Source organism: Pseudorca crassidens, chromosome 13 (genome assembly GCF_039906515.1).
Source record: "Pseudorca crassidens isolate mPseCra1 chromosome 13, mPseCra1.hap1, whole genome shotgun sequence".
Taxonomy (NCBI): Eukaryota; Metazoa; Chordata; class Mammalia; order Artiodactyla; family Delphinidae; genus Pseudorca; species Pseudorca crassidens.
The window spans coordinates 72,678,372-72,695,835 of NC_090308.1; the positions used below are offsets into that span (position 1 = coordinate 72,678,372).

General features: G+C 44.2%; 1 protein-coding gene and 1 long non-coding RNA gene across 6 annotated transcripts in view; one reads left to right on the forward strand and one right to left on the reverse strand.

Annotated features, from left to right (window-relative positions):
- The window catches only part of LOC137204792 (uncharacterized), a 135,439-nt gene extending 125,975 nt beyond the window's left edge, over positions 1-9,464 (reverse strand). For all 3 annotated transcript variants that reach the window (XR_010933837.1, XR_010933838.1, XR_010933836.1), the window contains exons 1-2: positions 9,301-9,464; positions 2,770-2,854 (exon numbers count right to left, since the gene is read on the reverse strand). This is a non-coding gene — a long non-coding RNA (uncharacterized lncRNA). The remainder of the gene's footprint in view (positions 1-2,769; positions 2,855-9,300) is intronic.
- Positions 9,465-10,201: 737 nt separating this feature from the next.
- On the forward strand, positions 10,202-17,132 carry TENT5A (terminal nucleotidyltransferase 5A). 3 transcript variants are annotated; one of them, XM_067702705.1, is made up of 3 exons: positions 10,202-10,303; positions 10,698-11,259; positions 12,363-17,132. In XM_067702705.1, exons 2-3 carry the CDS (start codon positions 10,735-10,737, stop codon positions 13,137-13,139), a joined length of 1,302 nt encoding a protein of 433 aa, XP_067558806.1. In that variant the 5' UTR covers positions 10,202-10,303; positions 10,698-10,734; the 3' UTR covers positions 13,140-17,132. The 3 variants fall into 3 exon arrangements, with proteins under 3 accessions (XP_067558806.1, XP_067558804.1, XP_067558805.1); XM_067702703.1 differs by lacking the exon at positions 10,202-10,303 and adding an exon at positions 10,310-10,508; XM_067702704.1 differs by lacking the exon at positions 10,202-10,303 and adding an exon at positions 10,310-10,453.
- The last annotated feature ends 332 nt before the right edge of the window (positions 17,133-17,464 follow it).

Consider the following 17,464-nt stretch of genomic DNA (forward strand, 5'->3'; position numbering starts at 1 on the left):
CTCTTTCCCTTCCTTCCTTCCCTGCTTCCCTTCTTTCTTTTTCTTTCTTTCTTTCTTTCCCCTTCCTTCCTTCTTCTTTCTTTTTTCTTTCTTTCTTCCTTCCATCCTTTCTTTCTTTCTTTCTTTCTCCTTCAATTATAATTCTGGAATAATGTAACAGATAAAAAATATAGGAAACAACTGGGAATTCAACAGCATTTCTGGAATTATGAGGATGAGCCACTGACAGGCAAAGCAATAACAAAAAACAGACTTCAACTGGCAAGAAGCAGCTGGTCACTGCCTGCAGGGGATGGTCAAGTCAGAAATTTGACTGTTTCATGTGTTTGGATAATGTAATCTAACACAGATGCTGAAACAACTTATGCTATAATGATATCATATTTGCTATGTTCTACTTAATTGTAATCAAAGTTCAATTTCCTAGTGCTATTAAACATAGTAAAATACATTGTAAGCATTTATTAGCCAAAATTGGATTTAAACAAACAAAGTGGCATTGGCCCCAAATGAAAGCAAATTGGACTGAGGCCAAAGATGAAGGGAGCCTTATAGATAAAGTCACAGCAAGAGACTAAAACTGGGGCCCCTGCGTTTGAGAAGACTATAGTGCTCTTCAGGGAGACACCACATTTGTCCACAGGCTTTGAGAGAATAATTTACATTTCAATTTTACAACTGATATTTGTGATCAGTGCTTCAGTTAGGTGTACAAAATCTTTAAGTGGGAGAGTATGGTGATACGTCTATGGGTTTGTGAATGTTGAACTGAAACCCCTACATTTCATTTCTGCTATAACTTCACAATGGCCAACAGATGATACGAAATGCTGCTGTCAGAGAGGAATGAACTGAAGGCATAATCAGAATCCTGTATGGTGGATGGATGACCATGAGATCTTAGATTTTTGAAGAACTAAACAGACTTAAAATATACTGTCCCAGGAATGAAGATGCAGACGTAGAGAATGACTTGAGGACATGGGGAGGGGGAAGGATAAACTGGGATGAAGTGAGAGAGTGGCAATGGACTTATATATACTAACAAATGTAAAATAGCTAGCTAGTGGGAAGCAGCCACATAGAACAGGGAGATCAGCTCAGTGCTTTGTGACCGCCTGGAGGGGTGGGGTAGGGAGGGTGGGAGGGAGACGCAAGAGGGAGGAGATATGGGGATATTTGTATATGTATAGCTGATACACTTTGCTATAAAGCAGAAACTAACACACCACTGTAAAGCAATTATACTCCAATAGAGATGTTAAAAAAATATATACTGTCCCTTTGTTCTCGTAAGCCTATTAGTATTTTCAGACCACATACTTTTTAAAATTTGAGCTATACAGTCACTATACTTAAATGTTCTAAGAAAATAAGAAAAGTTTTTATCAATACGCTTATTACTATAAAATTTGAATAAGTAGTAACATAACATCCTTATACAAGTAAATGTTATATTTTAAGTTTTATAGCTCATGTATGAAAGCACAATTTGAAATCTAAAACTGAGTATTCTTCATAAATCACTTGATTAAAAAACAGAATGTGGTGGAAACTTTTGAAGTATTCCCAGAAACACTGAAGAATAAACAAGAGAGAAAAGTTAAATCTGCAATAAAATCCATTAATCATATGTAATTGGGGCTTCAGAAAAATGAGTCATCAAATGATCATAAGTTTGGAAACTGTTTCATGATGGCATTGAGGATATTTATTAAAACTTTAAAGTTGACCATATTCCAACTGAAAACATTATCTTCCTAAATAGAGAATTTTTACTAGAGACACACAGGACATATTTAGGCTATTTAATCTAGATTATTTGCCAGGTGATTTTTAGGTAACCATAGTGATCAGACCTTAAGGATTTACAAAAGGTTAACAGCAGCTGATAGCACTAGATTCATTCAACAGTCATTTATCTGTATTAATGAATAGGGAATGAGAAAGGATGTGGGAAAGAACAAATACCTAGAGAAAAAATTAGGGGAGATATAAGCAGATGTGTACACCCATAGGCTCACTTCCCACTACGGCTGTGACCAAACCCCCTCCCGCAAGACACACACACACACACACACACACACACACACACACACACAACTGCAACTCACCTATTCAGGGGTTGTGCACTGCATTGGGATTTAAGGGAAGCTAAAGGCTCAGGCTACCCAGGTTTTAGTGCAGCTTGAAGTACAGTTTGCAAAGCGTCTGGTTAATTTGATCAATACGGGCATTCAAAATCAATAATGTAAGTTCCAGAGTAAATGTTTTGATCAAATTGGTCTTTAATTAAATTTAGAAGACAACTGAAATTTCCATTTTGCTCTATTAAGCATAAGAAGTTTAACCAGACATCTGGATGTTTAATATCATGTAGATAAAACAACTAAATAATTACCTTGTTTTTCAATGTTTTAATCCAAATGTTTGCTAGCTTTAGACACAAAGCAGATTAAGAATTAGTCATGATAACTCAATTTCTTTGATTTATGAAGAAAGTGTGACTCAAAATAATGATCTATCCAATAAGCAAAGGGTAATTACTTTCATGTCAGAAATATTTAAAAGTCATCTCTGCACTTGGTCGAGAATTATAACATATAAAATAGAAAACATTGCAATGTACTACATAATTATACTGTTATAGTAAAATTTAAAGTTAAATATGACTATTCTTAATGTTTTATTTTTATGATTATTGACTTTATTTTTTAAATAATGAATTAAAAATATAGATGTGTTACTCTGAGAAAGAAACGGACTAACCTGCAGGAGTTTCCAGTGCTCCAGAGAGTTCAAGGTGCCGGTGTCACATGTACACACCTGTGACTGGTGACTTTCTCAACAAGCCCTGTAACCCAAAGAAAGACAGAGATAATGTTCCAAGACATGTCAGGAGTAGAAGATTAGAATAAACTAGACAAGTCACAAGTGCTCACGAGAAGCATTTCTTTTTAACACACAGTAAAGTCATATATTCTTGATCAGTGCAAGTACGTTGAATTACTGCTCACAGAGAACTCACGTTGAGTAGATGGGGACACTATGGCTACCAGATTAATGCCAGTGGAGGGAAAACCAAATATCTTCAGAATTTTAATGGAAACCAGGGAGAGGTTGTGGAGCAAAGAATCTCATGTGCCATTTGTTTTCTTTTTTAATATTGTAAAATGGCTTTCTGATAAGAAAAAATCAAGAATGTCACTTCTTTTATGCTAAACAATGACCTCATTGAGTAATTACAAATTTCAAAACCTGGAGGGCAGTTCTATGGCCCGTTAGAGTTATCTAAACTGTGGCTACTCAATTATGTGTTAGTGCAAACTCCCTTTTAACCTCTAGGACCCCGGCTAGAGTTGTGGCTTCTTAGAAATCAATCTCCAGTCAGAAGCTTCCATGGTTCAAATATTAACAACTTTGATAGCTCTTGCTTTCCCCCTATACCTTCTCAAGTAATGCCTAATCCACTAGCATCCTGAAGCCTTTCTTTTATTAGAACGTTAAACTTGAATCTCTTTTATCCCATATTGCTAGAATAAATTCAGGTGTCTTAGTGCTTAGAGAGTCTGCAGTTGGTTTTCCCATTCATATTTTACTTAAGGAGCCCAGAATTTTCAAGGTGGTCAAATTTATCTTCCCAGAGTCCAACTTGAACAGTTTAAAAAAAAAACCCTGTCTTTTAAATGTGTTCATCACCCTAGTAGCTTTGGGAAAAAAAACTTTCTTTTAAAGATTATTTGTTGTGTTCAGCTTCTCAGACTTTCTAAGACAATGTGCTTTTTGGTTGCTTACAATATTCTGGAGCAATTTCTCCCAAACATCAGGATAACATTAATTGTACTATTTAATTTGTGATTTCTTTCTTTGCAGCAGCTAATTTTGAGGTTAAGGGAAAGAAGAGGAAAAGACTTTAACAAAGAAAGTGATGGTAGAAATGTTAAAAAATAATCCTTTCAAACAAGGAAGTATATGCATTATTGAATCAGTGTATGGTCTAAGCACGTGAGCAAGTATATTTTTTGTAGCTGCTATAAATTCATATGGTAGTTATGCAATTTCTGGATTTGGCATATCAAAATGGTGCTAGTAAAATGGATATATGCCATGTTTAATTATCTCTGAAATGTTGAAAGTTCATATAAATAAACTATCCGTGGCCAATAAATATATCAACATAGGTACAAGGTAAGAATTGGCTAAAAATGTATATGAATGAGCTGGATATACCCATAGAAGATGGTCTTTTTTTCCCCCTTTTCATAAGGTACATACATAGTTTGGCCAAATTCCTTTTAGAAAAAAGGAATAATTCATTATATTCCCCCTTTGTGCCCTTCTCAAAGCTTTACAAGCACCACAAGTAAACATCGCCATTTTCTTCAGAGAAGTTAAACATTCTTCTAATACAAACTGCAGAAGGAAAAACTCATAATATAAATATGACTTTGGGGAAAAACAGTTTACTTATTCATATTTGGTAGGTTTTGAAAATACATGTATATTTCTAGTTTACATTTTGCCAAATGAATGTGACTTTTGAATGTCTGTTTTGTTTGGAGGAAAGAAAACAGTCTGGTCCAAGGGACTTGCAACATTGATTTAAACGGCAAGCGTTTCACCAAGATGTCAAAACAGGAAGAACTTCCGGCATAATCGGCACTGATAGTAGCACAAGAAAATACTGGCTCGTCTTTCTGATGAAAACCTTTATTAAAGGATGATCTGTATTGAGTTTGATTTTAAGAGTGATGACACAGGACTGTGTTGCTTGCATATTGAATTTCCTAAGCTCACTGATCTCTGACTGTGCAAAGAACTATTTTTATGTGGTCATATACTTCAAATAAATACTCTTAAAAATAAACTTAGGAAATGACACTTAGAAGATGCTCAACTGTAGAGTACAGATGCTTTTATAAGATGTTCACAGGTGAGAATGCAGTCCATACAAATGACCCTCTGTGTGGCTAGAGGATCTCTTCAAACTGAACGATTTGTTATCGATTATTTAAATACACTCAGATAGAAGATGAAACAGTGTGATCCCAAGAAAGGGGTGCTGGCCCGTGACTGAGAGCAACTGAGTCTTGCTTTAACTTTTCCAGAACTAGCTATGTAAACTTACAAAAAACTACCTAGACTTTCTTCATCTCTAAAATTAGGACTGCACATTGGTCAGAATAATTTTGAAGATAAAATGAGATAGTACAGAATGAAAAGGTTTGAATAGCTTAAAATATAGAACTAAACTGTTGATTGCTAATAACCATACAAGTAATAAAATGATGGACTGCTATTCCCAAGACTAGAAGCTGTATGACTTAGCATGTTTCTGGACTTTGATAGGCCCTGAATAAACATTTATTTCCCTGAAAAAAACATGGGGAGAGTCATTTTGTAAGCAGCATTCCCTGGGAAAAGAGGTAATGTAGTTTCCCAAGTGAGTTTTAATTTTTACACGAGGCCCTTTAACTGACTGCTGTTCTACTAACCCTAACAGGACGGCAGAGAGCTCTCTGGTTTGCCCTGCAATGTGGACTTCTGCACGGGCATGCCCGGAGAAGGACACCTGTCTGTCCCTCAGTTGCCTCAGGAACCACTGGGCTTCGCCCTAGGAAGGCGGTGAATGGCAAGGAGGTGGGGAGTAGCCCAAATTCCCCACATTGCCACTGCTCTGACCCTGGGGAGGGAGAGGGGCAAGGAGTTTCTGCAGGGTCCTGTCACTTTTGGTGGAAAGGATCAAAGAGCAGAAGCAGCGGAAGGTGGATAATCAATGGAAAGAGTGGACAGGGCTGGTGTGAAAAGATCAAGAGCGAGACAAGAATCCGGGGAGAGAAAAGAAGTGTTCCTAACAGCAGTGTTCTGAGCTCTTCTCTCTCTCCTTCTGCGTAGAGCTTGAGGGAATCACTGCATACTTGTTTGCTGCTTATTTTCTGAAACCATTCCTGAAAAGGCAGGAAGCAGACAAAGCAAAATGGGAAGGGCAGCACAACTGCTAAGTGAACTTGGTGCAGACTCTGAACCTCCCACCCCGTTACAGAGTGTGTGTGTGTGTGTGTGTGTGTGTGTGTGTGTGTGTGTGTGTGTGTGTGTGTGTGTGTGTGTGTGTGTGTTTTTCTCGTAGGCTCTCTGGAAGGCTGCTGGCTTGCTAGGTCCCCCTGCCAGGGTGGCAGGCCTTCCTGACTGAGGAAGAAACTCCCATCAGCCCAGGCAGGTGCATTCTGGCCCCAAGAGCTGTTTCAGGATAAAACACCTTGGGCTTCAGTGATGTGTCCAATCTGAACGTACAGAACTTGGAAAGAAGGAAGGAGCAGAGTGCATTTCCAGTTCAGTTTTAAGTCTAAAAGGAAAATGAGAAGACAGGCAGAAGGCAGGGAAAGAGATGGAGAGCAGACACACACATGGCTCTGAACCAAGGCTCTGCCACTTCTGTAAGTTCCTTAACCTTCCTCTGCCTCATCTTCCCTATCTGGAAAATGGGGATGTGATATGCAAACCTCTGATATTTGGAGAAAGTTTAAAAGAAATGGTGTATATAAAATACTGAGCATACTGTCTGGCACATTATAACGAACTCAATAATGGTATTGTTCAGGCCAAAACTGAATTTCTCCTTATTGTGCTAAGTCCAGATTGATTGTCACTGTAACTTTTAAAGCAAGGTCAACTAATCGTGGTTTTTTTTGTTTTTGTTTTCCTCAGAAATGTATGTAAAGCTTTCTTTTAAGGATTACAGATACGGACTTACAGCATTATATTGCCATAGATCTTTTTTTCCCCTTTTAGATGAGGAAAAGTAAATTATTTACCAAAAAGGTTCAGAAGCTAAAGCCTAATAGACACACACACACATATATGACAACTCTGCAGCTAAATTTAATCCAAGGATAACTGTGTTGAGCGATGACCTTGCTTGTGAATGTGTTTGGAGAGTACAGACTTTCTCATTTGATAATTACTTTGGTTTCTAGGGAAAAAAATGCTTGCAATTGCAAAATTTGCAATTTCATGTAAGGATGAACATTTTTTTTCTCTCCAGAATGTAAATATCTCAGTTGGAAGACGGGGAGAAGAGAGACAAAGAACAACAGATGCTTTCATGCAACAATATGTATCCAGTGGCCACTATGAATCAGGCCCATATGAATCCAGTCAAAGCACCATCCAGTGCTGCCAACAGTAAGAGATCCCAGATGTCCCAGGGCAGGAGGCGGTGGGTCTGGATTACGGAGATTTGGAAGGTTGCTATGAAGGGAGAACCCGAATGGGGATGGGGAATGCTTTGTTAAGGGGTCAGGGAAGTGTCAGCCACAAAGCCCTGGCAGCTTGAGAGAAGGGGTCTTGCCCCACTGCTGCTGGGACTCTCATCTTTTCCCCTTGCACAGGGTCTGATGCATCGCAGTCTCTCTGTATCTGGCCTCAGGCTCCAGTTCTGCCTCTCAGCCATGCCCTCCACTCTTGGGGGAGGCCATGAGAGCAGCTGGGCAGAAAAGAGCAGCCTCTGCTGGGGAGAGGGTGCCCACCTAGAGAACCAGGCTGCAGTGGCCCTTGTTAGCTCGGTGTAGAGTGTGGCTGGGCCCGTGTTAGCATCACACGGGCGACGTGCTAAAATGCAGATTCCTTTAGCCCTACAGAACAAAATCCTGGGCATAAGTGAAGCCCCGGTGCTCAGAGGCTCTGAGACTCTTCTGATTTTTTTTTTCCACTTTATTTTTTGAAAAAGGGTTTAAGTACAAAATAATGGCAGTGGGGCTAACCCCTTGATTTCTTTTTAGTGCAGTGTACCTAATACATGATCTATTCCTTTGCCCTTGTTTTCAGGGGCAGAATTCATATTAGCCTTTGAGAGAAGCACTTTTAACAGGCCTTTTCTTTTTCTTTCAAATCGTTTTTGCTGCTGTACTTGCTGCTGTACTACCTTCCAATGGGAGGTACTGGTAAGCTACAGGTATCCCATTCCTAAAAAACGATGGCTAAACAGCACTCCCAGAGAAATGGGTTGGGTTCAAGGCCTGACTTCACCACTTATTAGCCATGAAAGGGGCAAATCTCTTTACCTCCCAGTTCCTCTGTTTCCAAATCCCTTCTCAACTGAGAAGAATATCTTCTCAACTGAAGATTAAATGAGGTGCTAGGTGTAAAGACCTAAGCAGAGTATAGCCCAGAGGTGCTCAGTAAGTTCCTGGAAATACCCCAATCTCCTTTCTTACCGTGGTGGTCTATACAGCCTTGCTCAAACTCTAATTCCTTTACACTCTTCCCTTTGCTGACAGTGCTTACCTCCTTCTTCCTCAACTACCAAGAAAAAGCCACTTTTCATGATCCGATCCAAAGGACATCTGTCCTCCACTCTTCTCCCCTAGTTCCCCTGAGCCCACCGCTGCTCTGTGTCACATCGTTCCTCCCCCATAACACATGTACAGTTGAACCATAATTCTCTACTTGCCTGTCATGCCCACTAGACTGCTCGAAACGCAGTAATTCTGAAATCCTCAGCACTCAACTTGGTGCCTGGCACATAACAGGTGGTCAAGCCACATGCCTATATGTGCTTCTTCTGAATGCAGGAGCAGAATGGATGCATTTATGCATGGGTGGCTGGACACATGAATGTGTATCTGGGGAAGCGACGGGCCTGTGAGAATTGTGTGGTTGGTCGTCCTAGGGTCCCTTCCCCGACCACCCCACCGTGGAGGCCGGCGCTGAGGGATCAGGGCCTCCGTCTGAGGTCCAGCCGGTTCCTCCGCTTTGGGAACGCAGCTCCGCAGGGCACCGGCAGGGGGCGGCGTTGCCACGCAGCTGGGTGCTCCGCGGGTGACCGGCCCCCTCCCCGGCGCGCCTGGCGCGCTGCTTTGGTGACGAGGCCGGGGCTCCCCCAGTTTGGAGAGGGCGGGCCGTTCTCCCTCACAGACCGGGCAGCTGGGGTCGCGCGGGGCCACGGGCGGGAGTATTCAGCTTCCCAGGCGCGTCCCTCTCTCCCCTTTCCCTCCCTACCCCCCCAACACCCCCTCCCCCCCGCCCCCAGCCTCTACGCGAAGGAAAGTGACTCTCAGTTTGGGAAAGGCAACTAGCGGCCGGAACTGACGGCCCGAAGAAAGGGCGCGCTTTCTGGCAAAGACGTGGGTGCGAGCGCGACTGCGCGCGAACATAATGCTACACTCCTTTCGCGCCGCCGAGGCGACTGAAGTTGAGGGGCTGGGGGAGGAACGCTTGTGTCCTTTGAACTCGTACTATCGCGGGTCGTGGAAAACTAGCTCGTGTCACAATGACATTCGCATTCACTTGAAAAAGGCAAACCTTAGCGCCCGACGACGACCACACTTCGCCTCCTCACTTGTCGGCGAGACACCGCACCGCCGAGCGTCCGGCCCTGCACAGCGGCCCTTCGCGCGACCTGGCGGCCGCGCATTCCCCGCGCCGCGCTCCGGGCCCGCCTCGCTCTCGGCCCCCGGCCGCGCGCCCGCCGGGCCGCCCAACGCGCCGGGGCGTCCGGTCGGAGACGCGCGCCGCGCCCCCGGCCGCCCCGAGCCGCCCGTGCGCGGGAGACGGACTCACGCTCGGCCCCGCCCCCGCGCTCCGTGGGCTCGCCCGGAGTTCCCCGCGCCGCCCGAGATTTCGAGAATCGAAACCTGGGGAGCTTCCCCTGCCTCTTACGCGTGGCGCCTGATTGGCACGGGGAAGTGGACGCTTTAGTTCACTCTGAGGCCCGGTTTATTAACGGAGTAAACGGCCTAGCCCTACACCACACAGTTTAAAAGGGGGGGGGGTCGAAAGAACCTCTGGAGCCCCGTCATTAAGCTACAATGACGCGCCATAAACGGCGAGAATTTTATGTTGGAAGTTGCTGCAGTTGCGCGACTTTAGCCGGGAACCAGTTGTGAGGGCCATTTAGAACACTTGAGGCATCGGAAGTGTTTCGTCGTTGGAGGGAAGAATAAGAGGGGCGGGGTGTGTGGGGGGTCCATACATCAAATATATGTCTACGCACATCAGTGCACACGGGAATCGCCGCCGGCTTCCCGCCCCGGGGACCGGGCCCGCTGCTGCAGCGCTAGGCTCCGCAAGGGCTCCGGCCGCGGGGCGGGTGGGGGCGGCGCCCTATGCAGATGAGGAGGGTGTGGCGAGCGTGCGGCGCCGGGCCCCGGAAGCGCAGAGAGGCCCCGGTATAAAAAAAGTACTGAGGACATTTCTCCCGCACAACTGCTAAAGCTCCAGAGACGGGAGTGTGTGCGGCGGCGGCGGCGGCGGCAGCAGGAGCCGCCACCTCCGGGACCACCGCGGCTGAGGCGGCGCGGGCGGGGTGAGGGGCGGGAGTGGCCGGCGCGGGCTGCGGGGGTCTGGGAAGGACTAAGTCGCTCGCCGCTGCCGGGAGCGCACTCGCGGCTCCTGAAGTGTTGCCGCCTCGCAGTTCCTCGCTCGCCGCGCTCCTAGAAGGGGCGGCCGCCTCCAGGTGACACAGACGGGACTCTCGCTTGCGCTTTCCAGATGCATCAGAGATACTTTTGGTGCGGGGCTGCTCTGCGGGGCGCGGCGCGCGCGGGCCGGAGGCCGCGGGGGCCTGGGGAGGGAGAGTCTCCGGGGAGCCCCTGAGGCGGGGGGCGAAGCGGGGAGGAGGCGCGCTCCTTACTCCTCGGGCCCCTGTCCGCCAGTCCGCCGCGCGTCTCAGCGCGCTCCTTTCCTCTGTTCTCTTTTAGGACCGACCAGGGCCCAGTGGCGTTCGGCGGGCACTTCATGGCGGAAGGCGAAGGGTACTTTGCCATGGCTGAGGACGAGCTGGCCGGCGGCCCTTACATCCCCCTGGCCGGAGACTTGAGCGGCGGCGACTTCGGCGGCGGCGGCGGCGGCGGCGGCGGGCACTGCTTGGACTATTGCGAAAGCCCCACGGCGCACTGCAACGTGCTGAACTGGGAGCAAGTGCAGCGGCTGGACGGCATCCTGAGCGAGACCATCCCGATCCACGGGCGCGGCAACTTCCCCACGCTCGAGCTGCAGCCCAGCCTGATCGTGAAGGTGGTGCGGCGGCGCCTGGCCGAGAAGCGCATCGGCGTCCGCGACGTGCGCCTCAACGGCTCGGCCGCCAGCCACGTCCTGCACCAGGACAGCGGCCTGGGCTACAAGGATCTGGACCTCATCTTCTGCGCCGACCTGCGCGGGGAAGAGGAGTTTCAGACTGTGAAGGACGTCGTGCTGGACTGCCTGTTGGACTTCTTACCCGAAGGGGTGAACAAAGAGAAGATCACACCACTCACACTCAAGGTAAAGCTCCCGAGAGGGGCCGGGGGCGGCGGCGGGCCGGGCGCGGGGGCGGCGCGGCGGGCAGAGGGGCGCACGTCCGCGGCCCGGACCCAGGTGGGCGCCCTGGCTGATTTTGCTTTTGAGTTTTTTCCTGAGGAAACCAAGGTGCGTGGACTGTGTTGAGTGTTTAAGCTGCTTCAGCTTCCAAGTCTTCTGCTTCCTCCTCTGCCCTGCCTTCTCTTCCTCTTCATTTTTTAACTCTTGGCTTTCCTTTATTGAGTCGTGTCCAGAGGAGATTCTGATAAGTGGAAGAGTGAAATGATGTGAACCTTTCTTTTTTTTTGAGTCATTTGATGATTTAGTCTCTGGGAAAAGAGCAGCCTGCAGCAGAGGCTAGTCAATGTTCTTATTATTGTATTGGAGAATGTGAATAGATTTCCTAGGTGCCTTCACGTGACGCCGTGTGTTAAGCATATATATGGTGCTTTTCCAGGTTGGTTCATGTGTTCAGGATATAATGGGTCCCCTCCTCCCCACTTTGGTCCAAAGCTCGTTTTATACAATTAGGTAAAATTATCCGAGGAACCAGCCTCCCAGAATGTCTTAATTTCGTTCATATTTGATTTTAACTGCAGGAGCCCTGGCGGGACCGTCAACATACAAATCCTATCGGTTCCCTTAGCAGGAGGGGAACTAGGTGACTAGGGACTAGGGTGAGAGGCAGACTAGCTTTTCCCTGTAGGCCCTTCTGTCTTTTGAATATTGTGGTGATATTGTGTGAATATTGTACCTATAAGATCATTCTCAAAAAATAACATTTTGAAAGTCAGGCATGACAACAGAACCTCCTAGTACTGCGCTATGTCTGCCAAAAGCCTCACACCATTATTTCTACTCTTTCCCAGACGGCAAAACCACTCGTTAAATGTATTTCTTTTTGTTGTTGTTGTTTTGAGAAGACTGTTTATGTTTAATGTTTAAGCCTGCAGGTAGTGTTTTGCTGAAACCTGACAAAACAAAAGGGAAGGAGCAAAATAATTCTCAGCTGTGATGAGGATGTACTTATTTATTGATTATTTTTTTCTAGGTTTGCTCATCTTCTTGTTTTGTCTTTTAAATTGTAGGAAGCTTATGTGCAGAAAATGGTTAAAGTGTGCAATGACTCTGACCGATGGAGTCTTATATCCCTGTCAAACAACAGTGGCAAAAATGTGGAACTGAAATTTGTGGATTCCCTCCGGAGGCAGTTTGAATTTAGTGTAGATTCTTTTCAAATCAAATTAGACTCTCTTCTCCTCTTTTACGAATGTTCAGAGAACCCAATGACTGAAACGTTTCACCCCACAATAATCGGGGAGAGCGTCTATGGCGATTTCCACGAAGCCTTTGATCACCTTTGTAACAAGATCATTGCCACCCGGAACCCGGAGGAAATCAGAGGGGGAGGCCTGCTTAAGTACTGCAACCTCTTAGTGAGGGGCTTTAGGCCCGCCTCTGATGAGATCAAGACCCTTCAGAGGTATATGTGTTCTAGGTTTTTCATCGATTTCTCAGACATTGGAGAGCAGCAGAGAAAACTGGAGTCCTATTTGCAGAACCACTTCGTGGGCTTGGAAGACCGCAAGTATGACTATCTCATGACCCTTCATGGAGTGGTGAATGAGAGTACCGTGTGCCTGATGGGACATGAAAGAAGACAGACTTTAAACCTGATCACAATGCTGGCTATCCGGGTGCTAGCTGACCAAAATGTCATCCCTAACGTGGCTAATGTCACTTGCTATTACCAGCCAGCCCCGTATGTAGCAGATGCCAACTTTAGCAATTACTACATTGCACAGGTCCAGCCAGTGTTCACATGCCAGCAACAGACATACTCTACTTGGCTACCTTGCAATTAGGAATCATTTAAAAGTGTCCTGTGGGGAAGCCATTTCAGACAAGATAGGAAAAAAAAAAAAAAAGAAAAAAGAAAAAGGCTGAGTGACCCAGCCATGATTAGGGATATGTTTTGTGCAATGATGATCTGCTCCTGGTTTTAAACTTGGCAAAGCTTGTGGATCTTTTCCTAGGTATGGGAGCATGATCTCAAAATAACCCGCCCCACCACCACCGCCAACCTTCCCTCATTCTCCTACCCAACTGGATTCTGTCCTGAAACAAAAGAGACCTGTCATTAAAAACAACCAGGTTCTCCTAAAATAACAAGAGAAAAAAAGCTTGATGACAATATGGGTTTGCAGTACCTGCTCCCATAGCTTTGCCGAAAAAAAGACAAGTGGAGAGTTTCTTATAAGACGGAATTCACAAAAGGGAAAATACAGAGGAAAAAAGGGTCTCACTCCAACGAAATTATCAATTCAGGAGTTCAGATAGTAACAACTGTACAGGAGGAAGGGGGACTCCAACATTGGGATTACTATCTGAGGCTTGTAGCAAGTGCTTTCTGTGGAACTCTCCCATTGCGCTAATAGAAATGGCTTGCTCCGAATGAGCAGTAGTAGGGTGCAATTCTCATAACAAACAGCAGAACTTATGATGACACAATCCATTATTTCCAGCTGCGTGCATAGCTCGCATTTTTTAAATGTGAAAATGCAAGCAAAAACAGCTGTAGCAAAGAAAGTATGCTCAAGGACCAAAGATTTACCAGATAAAAATACCCAAGTAGAAAAGAAATAGAATATATAAAGAGTTACTATATTTGTTACACACCAATATACATCAAAGTGCCTGTTGCCTTCTGAAAATTTGAAGTGGAAAAATTTTATGGTTTAATGACTATTTTATCAGGGACTCAAGAAGAAAATAAAACAACACATAAGCTTGTGAATGGTGGAGGAGATGCCCTATTTTTTCTTGACAAATACTTGTATAAAATTAACCTTGTTGGTGTGATATTATCCTAGGTACATGTGTATGTGTGTGTATATTATGTGTATATATATACATATTTGTGATATGTGTATATACACACAGTACATTGATTATGGTCTAGAAAAATGTAGCATATAGGAAATGTTTAAATACTGTGTGCTTTTATGTTTTCAACAGGATGACATGAGACGTGGGCATATTGCAGTGATGAATTAAAACCCACATCTAAAAAAATTAAAGCGAATGAAGGAGGAAAACAATTAATATATTTGATAGGAAGAGCAGAGATTATACATTTTTAGTGAGTTTTTTTTTCCTTTTTTTTTTTTTTTTTTTGTGAGTCATAGAATTCCACAAATGGGAGAATATTTGTTGGGCAGAGCACTCGTTTTTTACACTAAACTGCCATTTTGATAGTTTGAACGCTTTTACTTTTAGTAATACTTGCATACCTCCCTGGTGTATAATCCAGTGGATCATGGATCAGTGATAGTCTGTTTAAATCCCTGACTGCTAAAAAGAATTTCTGGTGATCTGAACACTACTTATTAATATTTAAATGAATTTTTAAATGAATGCATTGTGCATTCCAGGACCACTAGAATTTAGTAAATGTGAAATGACCCTTTTTAAAGAGTATTTGCACGATTACTTAAAATTTATATATGAAATATATATTATATATAAAATTTTATAAATTCATGCCAATATGAAACATCTTTGACCTGTTTGTCACACTGCATTTAAGTATTTAGTACTGTACTTTAAATTCACTCACTTTGCATTCAATCAGATCCAACTTTATTTTCTGTTTCCCAAGAGACCAGTTACACCTTTGTGAAATGAACCGGCATTACTGTTTCAGTTCAGTGACAGCTAATCCCAAACCCATCCCTTCTCTCAGCCCTTAATTCCTTTGGACACTGGTCTTTGAAAATGTATTTGTTAAAAACAAATCTAACACCCGACAACCTTCCCTTTGTATTGTGAAACAGCTACACAACCCCTACCAAGTCTAGTGGATGACTGCTTACTCTGATCGTTCCTGTGAAGAGTCGACCAGATTTTTGTCATCAGTTAAAGAGGGATTGGGGAAGAAACTAGCATCATCCTGTTGGCAATGTAATTTATTTGTTATCTGGGCATCCTTCAGATGCTCAATGCTGGTTTAATCCACCCGCACTACCTTTCTTGTGCATCTTTCTTTGAAGCCTTAACCAGAACTTGATGGGTTTGTCGTAGCAGCGTCCCTGTGAATTCTGTCTGAGCTGTAACAGCTACTGCACTGCCACTCACTGTTATGTAGGGAACTCTTTCTTCTCCCACGTTGGCTCAGACTCCCTCACTCCAGCCCTGGGTTTGAAAAATTCATTGTAAATTCCCAGGAAATATTCCATTTGCAGATTAAGCCTGATACTTAACTGTCAGCAGCCAGAGCTCCGCCTCCTTACCTGTTCGGATGTTTCCTAAAAGAAAACTAAGGGAACCCTCGGGAACAGAGGAGGAGTAGCTGGTGATCTGCCTTCTTCCTTCTCATCCTAACTCTTGACCGATGAGTCGTCCACTATTTCAGAAAGAATCTGGAGGTCTCTGGCTCTGCCATAGCGACAATCTGGTGTTATTTTATGACACAGATTTTTGTTTGGAGGGGCCTTCTTGGAAAATACGCTTTTCATTTGTTTTCTCAGATATTTATGTTCTTTTCTTGCTTACTCTGGGGCTGGTAGCATAGTTGGAAATGCCAGCACCTGGCATTCAGATAGAACAGGCTGTACTCAAGACAACCTTCAGCATTTAAGATTTATATAATTTATTTCCCTTTTGTATGTACTATAGTCTTGTGCACGTGTAGTTGAACAAACAGTGGAATATATGTCTCTCTTTGTGGATGTGTGGCCTAAACATTTGAATGTCTGGTGAGAGAGAGCCGTGTGTCATAGGTCAGAGAAAAGGACAGCTCTCAATTCCTGATTAGTGCCTGTGATTTGCTTACCTTTGTGTTTATCTGGTCGAGTGTGCTGTTACTTTAAAGCAGGAAGAAGTTTTTTATCTTCTGGAGTCTCTTCTCACCTGTTCAGCCTGGCATGTCAGGGAACACTTCACCTGTGACAGTGCCCTTTTAACAAGTTGACTTCATTTGCAGTAAAATCTCGTTGCCTCAAGACGTGCTACATCAAGATGGACTTTTCCCTTCCAGAAACGGGATCAAGTGTTTGCTCACTTTCATATTGGGTGGATTGTTTTAACGTGGCTCCAGAATTGCAAGGATGGAAGAATGTCTGTAAGCCAAGCCAAGGAGGAAACGCCAAGAAAAGTGAACATACCGTTTTTTTGCCACCCCTTTCTGTTTGCTGATCGTAGGTTGCCTTATTGTGCGTCAAGTTGTTTTCATTGCAATGCTTGTCAAATAAATATTGTGAACTATTTTGTAAATGAAATGTATTATGTTAAAAGCTGTCAGCAGTTCGAAAGTAGGCTTTTTTGTTGTTTGAAGACAGCGTGTGTTAGATGAAACCAAAAAGCCAAAAAAAAAAACTAATTTCATATATACCACCTGTTGGAATATAGTATTTCTTTATGATCTCTTATAGTATAGCCTTTTCAGCGCTAAGAAAGAATCTCTGTGTAATACTTTGTCGTAATAATGGCTTGCTAACAAAGTCCATGGTCACAGTACAAAGTTGGAAGATGTCAAGTAACTTGGCGAGACTGGCTGCAAATCCTTGCAGAATGGAGGATGCTCTGCCCGCTGGCTGTCTCTCTCTCCGACCTCTCTACAACCATCGCCTGCTCCAAGAGGCCCTGATGGCAGCACGCCGCACCTGGGGTCACTCTTTTGGAATACTTTCACTTTAGTCTGTGTCACAGGCAGAAAAGGAGTTGCTGGAGAATGGACTCTTAAAAACTGACTTATTTGAATCAGCGCTAGAGGGAACAGATTGTGAATTTTGTTTACAGCATCCAATATTTGGATTTTTTTTTTTTGTAAATAAAAAGAAGTTATTTTTTTCTATTGATTTGTGCGTTGTTTTCCATCTCTGTGCTGGCTAAAGACCATATCCTCTGAATCCAACCTGTGTCTATGAGAAAAGATGAAGCAGTGTTTGGAGGCGACCCACCTTTATCAACTTCTGATTGGAGTGCAAGTCATTAAAACGCCCAGCTTGCAGCCAGCCCATCTCTGAACTGGCTCAGTAATATCCATTAGAATCTAGATAATGGGTGCCAACATTTTGAATCTGGTTGTGGGCTTAGCTGTGTTGAGTGACCCAGTCAGAGCTGTTTTCCAGGATCGGTAGAGACTCCTGGCTCTGGACTGTAGGTTTGCTGTAGCCCTGAGGGGGCCTTG

Bases quoted from the DNA above. Each gene is read 5' to 3' on its own strand.
- TENT5A (XM_067702703.1), top strand. From the start codon at position 10,489: ATGCATCAGAGATACTTTTG. The intron at 10,509-10,697 runs GTGCGGGGCTGC...GTTCTCTTTTAG, and splicing joins ATGCATCAGAGATACTTTTG to GACCGACCAGGGCCCAGTGG. The intron at 11,260-12,362 runs GTAAAGCTCCCG...TTTAAATTGTAG, and splicing joins TCACACCACTCACACTCAAG to GAAGCTTATGTGCAGAAAAT.